Source organism: Tarenaya hassleriana, unplaced genomic scaffold, assembly GCF_000463585.1.
Source record: "Tarenaya hassleriana unplaced genomic scaffold, ASM46358v1 Cleome38, whole genome shotgun sequence".
Lineage (NCBI taxonomy): Eukaryota > Viridiplantae > Streptophyta > Magnoliopsida > Brassicales > Cleomaceae > Tarenaya > Tarenaya hassleriana.
Genome location: NW_010966774.1, coordinates 975009 through 984971, shown reverse-complemented (window position 1 = coordinate 984971; position 9963 = coordinate 975009). Strand labels below are relative to the sequence as shown.

Below are 9963 nucleotides of genomic sequence, written 5' to 3'. Positions count from 1 at the left end.
CAAAAAAAAACGATTTCAAGTGTCATGTAGTTTTTTTGGAATTTTGTAAAATTAATTGTTTGAGAGTTGGGAACGTTTGTATTTTTTTTCCAAATTTTAAAGTCTATGTATAAATTTGGGAGTTGGTAATTTATAAGATATTTTTCTAAAATATAATTAAAGTATAAAATAAAATGAAACATAAAGTAAATGCTCTTCCCCTTAATTAAGAAGAAAAAATATGGAGCCCTTCGACGGAAAATTTTGCCCATAATGGAAGACGTTCCGTTTTGAGCTTTGAAATCTTCGTACGACTTTCTCTATAGGTGACAACAATAAATTAATTAAATTAATTAGCACACATTTGTTGCTCATCTATTTTAATTTCACTGATAATGGTCAGATTTACGACCTAATATTCCCTTTTGCTTTTAAATGTTGATTAACTACTTAGAGATTTTTGTAGGATTTTGAGTTATTATTATATGTATATATATAGTTACGGAAATTATAAAAAAAAAGTTATTATCCTATTTTAATATAATATAATGAAAAATAGAAAATATTAGCTTCTTTTGTCAGAACATATAAACAAAATTAATACTTTTTTTAATTTAAATAGTTAAAACGGTAAAGTTATTTATATATATATATATGTATTAATTATGTTCGACCAGTATATATATCTCTATAAACTTATGAGATTAATGAGAAACTCTAGGACCGACTAGACTATGGGTCTTGTTCTTCGTGTCGATAATTCCAATTAGAATTATTAAAAATTTTGATAATATTTCAAAAATCCTATATTTTCAGTCCCTAATGCAGGTTATTGAATTATAGGCTCGAATAACTAATCGTAAATAAAATAATAAATACAAGGGGAAATTATATATTAGATACGAGCTTGTAAAAAAATCTCATATAAATATACGAACTTTAGACTTTTTTAATGTAGGAGTTAGATTTGTGTATTTATTTACGAATTTTAAAAATTCGTATATTTTTATTTGCTTTTTTTATAAATTCATATATTAATATGTGATTTTTACTGAGCACTAACTATTTAAAAAAAAAAAGTGAGCAACATTGTCTTTTCGTCACCTTGAGGGTTTTATTAACTAAGAAGTTATTTTTTGGTAAAGGAAAAAAAACAGATATTACAAGTAGGAATAAATATGTAGCCACTCTATCGCATATTACAAGCCAACCTAATTTCATTGTGGGATACAAAGACAAGTTCAAGTTATTCATCATCATTATCATCATCATCATCTTCTTCTTCTCCTCCTCCTCCATTCATCATCATTATCATCATCATCTTCTTCTTCTTCTTCTTCTTCTTCTTCTTCTTCTTCTTCTTCTTCTTCTTCTTCTTCTTCTTCTTCTTCTTCTTCTTCTTGATCACATTTCTTTCTGATTAAAGTTCTCCAAGAATGTCCGAAACAGAAATGAAATTCTGCAGTAACTATTTCTTGGTGGACGCAAAAAAGGCAGGCTTTCTTGATCTCCTTCTCCTTTTGATTACCTCCGATTTAGCGAAGATAAAGTTCATAGATTGTCCGTCAGAGACAGTACTCAGCCAAGGAACTTTCACGGCCAGATGCATTATCGCCATCACCGTCTTCCTTCAGAAAGTCCTCATTTCCATGAGAAAACCCTTTGCAGTTGCAGGAGAAAGGCTTACCTTTTGGCTTAATACCGTCGATATCAATGGTGGTCTCTTCAAGTTGATACTTCGCGTATTGACGGGTAAGCATTATAGAAAACGTTTTGCATATCATTCCTTGAAATCCGAAAAATCGGAGCAAAAAATCTCCACGATTTGGTTGTGATATTAGTAAGTAAATACCACATGAATCCATTGGGAATTATGGAGAGTTAGAATGATCTATTATGAAATTATATTTTTAATAACATTAATGTTAGTGTCTTAATATGATTAGTTTATGGTATTCTAGTGAGATTAGGTTATTCTAGATAGATAGATAGATAGATAGATAGATAGATAGATAGATATAATATGCTATTTGGCTGATTACATAATACAATGCTTTATTCGGCAAACCCTACGTTTTAATACATTCAAATACCTTAATTAAGATTGAAGAATTTTCAATATGATACTTCATCTTTATAGTGACAAGAACCAAGGATAAGTGTAGAACTTTCCCTAACCAACAAAAGTATACAATAATCTTCGAGTTTCATCTCGATTCACATGTAATATTCGAAGATTGATGACATCTTTGCACAGGAAAAACGGTCAACCGACCCGACAAATCGTCGGCTGCATATACATCGGTGATCGGATCCACGGACATGAGAGTGGAGCTAGATGAGAAGATGAGCATTGGTACGGACGAGTACAAAGCCATGTTATCAATTATGGCTTCTAAGATTGCCTATGAAAGCGAAGCCTTCATCACTTCTGTGGTGAAAGAAAAATGGAAGGTCTGTTTTTTCTCACCTTTTTTATAAAAATAAAATGTAAAAATAAATAAATCAATTCGAGATCAAGACTTATGGATTAAATTGCTAAAGATATAAACATATATATATATATATATATATATATATATTAAATCGAGATGACTCACCACCAAAATACATTTTGAACCTTTCCAAGTTGTGTATCGGTTGTTCTTTTGGTGCTTATTTTTATATGAATATGTAACCAAAATATATAAATTATGGATTAATTATTAACCGACATTTTTTTATCTCACTGTTATATCTCTCTTATACTGCAGATGGATTACTTGGGGTTTTTCGAGTGTTACAATGGTAAATTAATTGCTATATTTTATTTATTTATTTATTTATTGGTGACGTTAAAATACGTGTTCTCTTAGTCAAGAACTAGAAACAAAGCGTTCATGATTTATACGAAACCCTAAACCGAAGAATAAATACAAAATGGGATGAGTATAAAAAGCAAAACCCTAAAAAGGCATGAGGATAAAATGAAACTAACAAGTTTATGATCCTCATTATGCTAATTACTGATTTCAATGCATAAATTTCTATTGATAGATTTCATTTTTAAACCTAAATGTTGACATTACGTATCGATATCCTATGTTGCAAGTCAACACTTTGATTATATTTGACACGTCATCATCCACATTTTCCGGTATCGGTACGTTATGTAGCGATCGATATAAAAATGACATCTGTTATAAAGTTTATTTTTATTTATAATTCAACAATCAAGTCAAAGTTTTATTTCATAAAAAACAAAATTAAAATTTTATTTTGTCAAAATTGACAAATTCAGGTACTTTTTAGATTTTTCATTGATTTTGTTATAAAAGTTTACGAATTTTATTCAAAATCCAGTCACCAGGAAAACCCTAGGACATACCGAGACACATCAAGAATATTAATCAGCCGCCAAAAACGTGAATGGAACGAGTTTTTTTTTTTTGGTTTTTTGGATAATCCGGAAATTCACCGGACCTTTGGTCCAACTATATCTCCCAGAAGACCAGGGAAGTCTGCCCTTCCTACACTTGGGTTTGAACCCAGAATAAGAGCATGTTTTGGATATTCTCTTACCACTAGGCCACCCAAACTTGGGTGAATGGAACGAGTTTTATTTAAATATGTACGATGATTACCTCAAATAACATTTTTCAATTTAGAAAATGACTTAAAACGTTTTTTTTTCGCCCTTTCATCAGCGTACCAAGCAGGCAATTTAACACAAGCCTTCATGTTCCAGCTCCCGACCGCCAATTCCAACCTCGTTGTTGTCAGCTTCAGAGGAACAGAACCTTTTGATGTCGATGACTGGTGCACGGATCTTGATATCGACTGGTATTTCTCCTATGTAAATTGATCTTAAATACACCATATTATAAAACTTTATGCAAGGGTATTGCATGATACATATTGCTTTTAAACTAGAGGCGTAAAAACGAGTCTGTCGGCAAGGGGGCTCGCAAATCGATCCATATTTTATCAAGTTGGATTTAAAAATTTTGAGCCTGGAAAAAAAATATGGCGAACCAGCTCGTCACGAACCTGTTCCATGAGTTCACTCTCGCGAGACAAGAAAATATATATTCAACTTTTTTATTAAAGTGATGTTGGGTATTGCATAACACACAACTTTTATTTGGTTCGCAACCTCGCATGAATTGAAGCGATTTGGATCGGGACAAGAAATTTGGATTGTGAAAAAAGGGGCAGCAACCGAGCCCAAAACAGGCTGATCGGACCAATCTGGCCCGAGATGGTCGGTTTTACATCGATGCCTTAAACCCTAGTTGGTTTCGATGGTTTATTAACAAATGTAAATAAACATGAAACATGTAACTCGGGTACACTACGCATATAACGAATTAGATCAGACCAAGGATTCTAATGACGTGCGTGCGTGGGCTTTTGCAAACAGGTACGATGTGAAGGTGATGGGAAAAGTTCATGGAGGGTTCATGAAAGGATTGGGCCTTCAGATAAACGGATGGCCGAAGGAGATAGTCCAAGCCACACACAAATACGCTTACTACACCATAAGACAAAAGCTCAGAGGCTTGTTCGAGGACGACAAGGCATCAAAGTTCATAGTGACAGGCATGAGCAGGCTTACATTCATTTCCCATTCATTTAATTAAAAAAATTATTTTTTATATAAAATTTTTAAATAATCCTATAAAAATTAAATTTATCCTATAGTAAAATTAAGTTTGTCCCCAATTATAAATTTTTCTTGGTCCGTTACTGGTGACAGGTCATAGCCTCGGCGGCGCTTTAGCCGCTTTGTTCCCGGCGATATTGGCGTTACACGACGAGGATGAGTTGCTGAAAAGGCTTGATGGAGTTTACACGTTCGGACAACCTAGGGTTGGAGATGAAACATTCGAGGAGTTCATGAAGGATGTTATACAAAAGCATGATTTCAAGTACGCGAGATTTGTGTACAGTAATGACATTGTGCCTAGGGTTCCCTTCGATGACAAGAAACTATTCGGATTCAAGCACATTGGTCCGTGCATCTACTTTAACAGCCTTTACAAGGAACAGGTATGTAAGGGATGTCAAACAAACCGGTTCGATTCGGTTCAGTTCGTGACTAATCAACTCATTTTGAACTCAACTCGCCATACTCATTTTCAAATGAGTTAGAAAAACATTGGCTCAACTCGTGTTGCCAATTTCTCGAATGAAATGAATTGGTTCGCGAACCAATAATAATATTAATATTTTTTATTTAGATTATAAAATATATCAAATAAAACTAGATTTTAATACGGAATTTAAAATTAAAATATCAAAATTAAGTGTTCATATATAATCGATAAAAAGTAAGAAAGCCTCGGTGGAACGAAAAGTTAGGATAGGTACTTGGAATATCGGAACGCTTATGGGAAAGTTGATGGAACTTGTAGACACAATGAGTAGAAGGAGAGTGAACGTTGCTTGCATCCAGGAGACTAAGTGGGTAGGAGAGAAAAGTAAGGAGATTGGTAATATGGGTTTTTGATTGTGGTATTCGGGTCAAGAACGGAATAGGAATAGGGTAGGCATTATCTTAGATAGTTCTTTGAAGGATTCGGTAGTTGCAGTAAATCGAGTGGGTGATAGGATCATCCTAGTGAAATTAGTTATAGAAGGAGAAACTATCAACGTGATCAGCTCTTATGCCCCACAAATAAGATTAGATAGTGAGTGTAAAGAGAAGTTTTGGGGGATATGGATGACCTTATGCAAAGTGTACTGTCCGAAGAGTCTATTTTTATCGATGGAGATTTAAATGGACATGTCGGAAATGATCGACAAGGATATGAAATGGTACACGGAGGGGTTTGGCTATGGGAGTAGGAACGAAGAAAGGAAACGTATCCTAGATTTTACCATGTCTTATGACCTCATATTAGTAAATACCCACTTTCAGAAAAGAGAATCGCACCTAGTGACCTTCAAGAGTGGGCAAAACCGTAGTTAAATCGACTTTCTTCTTACAAGGAAGTCGGATCATACTCTATGTAAGGATTGTAAAGTTATTTCGGGCGAAGCTCTAACTGGTCAACATAGGTTGCTAGTGTTAGATGCCAAGATCACGAAAATAGCTATCTGCCCAAGGAAGAAGGGGATGCCTAGAATTAGATGGTGGGATCTACAAGGTCAAAAGAGCGAGTTATTCGAGAAGGAGATGTTAAAATTGAAGGTGTGGAGTGAGAATAAGGAAGCCAATGAAAATGTGTTTAGATTTGTCATCTATCATTAAGAATATTGCTAGAGTGGTATTTGGGGAATTAAAAGGGTATGGACCACCGAAAAAGGAGAAGTGGTGGTGGAATGAAGAAGTACAAAAGGCTTTAAGGACCAAGAGGGAGTGGTATAAGAAATTGCCTAAATGTAATTCAAATTAGACATATGAACAATATAAGTTGGCTAAGAAAGAGGCGAAGAAAGCAGTTAGCCAAGCAAGAACAAAGGCTTTTGAAAGGATGTATGAGAGAGTCGGGACAAAGGAAAGAGAAAACGATATATATAGGATAGCTAGAAAGAGAGAAAGGAGAACTAGAGACTTGAGTGTCGTCAGATGTATTAAAGATAAAGAAGGTAATACTCTAGTTAAAGATGAAGACATCAAGGAGAGATGGAGAAATTATTTCGACGATCTATACAACGAAAGTAGGGACGCAGACCACATAGAACTAGAAACTATTACTAGGGAAAGGAATGTGAGTTATACTAGGAGGATTAGATGTGTAGAGGTGCGAGATTCACTAAAGAAGATGAAAGTAGGCAAAGCATGTGGTCCTGATGATATCCCTATCGAGGTATGGAAGTGCTTAGGAGAAATGGGGACAATTTGGCTCACTAGGTTGTTTAATAAAATCCTAGTGTCGAAGAATATGCCAAATGAATGGAGACGAAGCACTTTAGTCCCTATCTTTAAAAATAAGGGAGACATCCAGAGTTGCACAAATTATAGAGGAATCAAACTCATGAGTCATACCATAAAGTTGTGGGAAAGGATTGTGGAGCGACGTTTACGTAGCGACACATCTATTTCCGTAAATCAATTTGGTTTTATGCCCGGAAAGTCTACCATGGAAGCAATCTTTCTCATCCGTAACTTGATGGAAAAGTTTCGAGATATGAAGAAAGATTTGCACATGATATTTATCGATCTCGAAAAAGCCTATGATCGAGTACCAAGAGATGTTTTATGGTGGGTGTTAGAGCGTAGAGAGGTATCAGTGAGATACATACAAGTGTTGAAGGATATGTATGAAGGTGCGACTACTAGTGTCCGAACAGAAGGGGGTGACACGCGAGATTTTTCCATCTCGATAGGGTTGCACCAAGGGTCCGCTTTAAGCCCTTACATCTTCGCATTAGTCTTGGACGAATTGACAAGAGATATACATAAAGATGTACTGTGGTGCATGATGTTCGCAGACGATATCGTGCTAGTAGATGAGTCTAGAGAAGGAGTAAATGATCAATTAGAGCAATGGAGGAGTACATTAGAGGGTAAGGGTTTTAGATTAGTAGAACGAAAACCGAGTATATGCATTGTGATTTTAGTGGGAGGGGCTCTAGTGATGTAGGAGTTAGTTTGGAAGGAGGATCAATCCTTCAAAAGGATGGGGGTTGCGATGAAGATGTTAATCATAGGATAACCTATGTCTAAAATGAGTGTGGTCGAGATGAAGATGTTGAGATGGATGTGCGGACACACAAGAATGTATAGAATTAGGAATTGAGGCTATTAGAGAGAAAGTAAGTGGAATAGGTATAGAAGAGAAGTTAAGAGAGGGACGTTTAAGATGGTTTGGACATGTACAACATAGGCCGATCGATGGATGCGTCGGTTAGAAGAGTGAAGGGTATAGGAATGGAGGTGAAGAAAAAAGGAAGGGGTAGACCTAGGCTTACTTGGGAACATGTAATTAGAAACGATTTGGAATTGTTACAAATCCCGAAAGAGCTAATGCAAAATCGAAATGAGTGAAAACGAAGAATCCATGCGGCCGATCCCAAATAAACTTGGGATTAAGGCGATGTTGTTGTTGTTGTATATAATCGATAAAAATTAAATTAAATATTAATTATTTATAAAATAAAAATATATATATTAAAAAAATCTCAGCTCGCGAGCCATTTCGTGGCTCATCTAGCTAGTTTGTCAGGCTCGCGAGTCGATAATGAGGCAACTTGCGAGTTGAGTTCATTTTGACACTTCTAAAGATATGTAAGCAAAAGATTCAAAACTTTAAATGAGAACGAAATTATCAAAACTTGATAATATGATTTCAAAATGCAGTAAAATACCTGAAATTCAATGTGGTTTGATAACAATTTCTAGTGAGACCCAACAGTTAGTGGTTCAGTGGTTGAAGTTGTATCTGAAGCATCAGAAACAGAGGCTCTAAAGTTCTCGTTCTGTATCAGATTTCATTTTAGAAATCCTCTGGTTAAAGCAAAAGGGTTGTAGGAAACCGAAACTCGGGTCATTAATTGGAGAATTGCGGCCGGTCTACTTTGGGACGAATTAAACTCGGTTTGGCCGATTTGGTTGTTAGACTCAGTTAATGAGTCTGTTAGATCAGTTATCATCTTCCCTTGGTATAAGAAGCAGAGCTCCGTCAATGGCGAATCCCAATCTTCAGTTTTTCTTTTCCTCTTGTTCTCAGAGAAAGCTCACGAATCTGTGTGCGAAGCTTCTCGAAATGTAACACCGAATCGATATATAGTGGATTGTCGAGACTCTCTCGATCGAGACATAGGATCACAGTGATCCGAACTCGTAAAAGACTCGTGTGTTCATTGTTTTTCGTTTTCTCTCTTCAATTCGAGGTCAATCGCTCTCAATGAAATCAACATTCACAATAGTATCAGAGTCTGGTTGCGGCTCAGGGATTCCTCTTCCGAGTTATGAAGATTTGCGTGGTAATTCGAAATCTTTGGTGAATTCTTTCGTAATGTTTCTTTGTAGATTTGTTGCAGAATCTACAGATTCCAAAAGAATCAAAGGCCTCGTAAAAGACACAAGAGCAGAAAGCCTTGGAAGAGATGGCGACATCGACGGTGATTAAGCTCGATGTGGAGAAGTACGGTAGGAAAGGGGATTTCTCTATGTGGAAAGAGAAAATCCAGGCAAGTTTGGAGATGCTTGGATTGAACGAGGTGCTAACAAAAGGATATGTCCTTAAAGAACCTGATGGATCACATAAATCTGAAAGCACTGATGTAAAGGCAGTAGCATCAAAGGAAGATGGGAACATTGCGAAGAGAAAGGAGTAGAAAGGGTACGTAATCTGATCCTTCTGTGTTTGTCTGATCAGAATATGAGGAAGGTAAAGAAAGAACAGCTGGCAGAAGAGATATGGAAAGCCTTGGAAAAGGAGTATCTGAACAAGTCCATGCCAAACATAATGTATCTCAAGCAGAAACTGAATTCGTTCAAGATGGAAGACGGGAAATCAATGGAGGAAAACATTGACGTCTTCAAGAGTTTAATATCAGACCTCTGCGAACTTCAAGTGAAAATCTCATAAGAAGACCAGGTAATGCTCATACTAAATTCTTTTTCTAATAAGTATGAGTCAGTTAGAGATACTATGAAGTACTCTAGAAGGGATGAGATTACTTCTGCAATTTTCTCTAAAGATTTGGAATTCTTAGCAAAAGGCAAGACCGACATAGGAGAAGGTCTTCTGGTAAAAGGAAAAGAAACTAAAGCAAAAGAAAGGGAAGCCAAAACCAAAAGAGAAATCAGAAAATAATGTGTTGGTTTTGCGGCAAAGAGGGACATTTCAAGAAAGAGTACAGAACTAGAAAGAAGTATCATGAGGAACATGGCTGGAAAGAAAATGGCAAAGGTTCTGGTGAAGCTGCAGCAGTGTTAGGAAATGAACATGAACCAAAGGCATTAACAGTTTCAAATCAGGACCAAACAGACCAATGGATACTCGACTCCGACTGCACCTTCCACATGTCTCCTCGGAAAGGGTGGTTCTT

The 9963-nt window shown here is 35.9% G+C and overlaps 1 protein-coding gene across 2 annotated transcripts in view; it reads left to right on the top strand.

Moving 5' to 3' along the window:
* Positions 1 to 1341: 1341 nt before the first annotated feature.
* LOC104822858 overlaps positions 1342 to 9963 on the top strand; it is a 12954-nt gene continuing 4332 nt past the window's right edge. The window contains exons 1-6 of one of the 2 annotated variants that reach the window (XM_010554219.2): positions 1342 to 1731; positions 2237 to 2433; positions 2733 to 2766; positions 3666 to 3801; positions 4382 to 4560; positions 4718 to 5010. In XM_010554219.2, the coding sequence (XP_010552521.1) occupies positions 1416 to 1731; positions 2237 to 2433; positions 2733 to 2766; positions 3666 to 3801; positions 4382 to 4560; positions 4718 to 5010 (1155 nt within the window). In that variant the 5' untranslated portion in view covers positions 1342 to 1415. The remainder of the gene's footprint in view (positions 1732 to 2236; positions 2434 to 2732; positions 2767 to 3665; positions 3802 to 4381; positions 4561 to 4717; positions 5011 to 9963) is intronic. The other variant, XM_010554220.2, reaches the window with a different exon arrangement.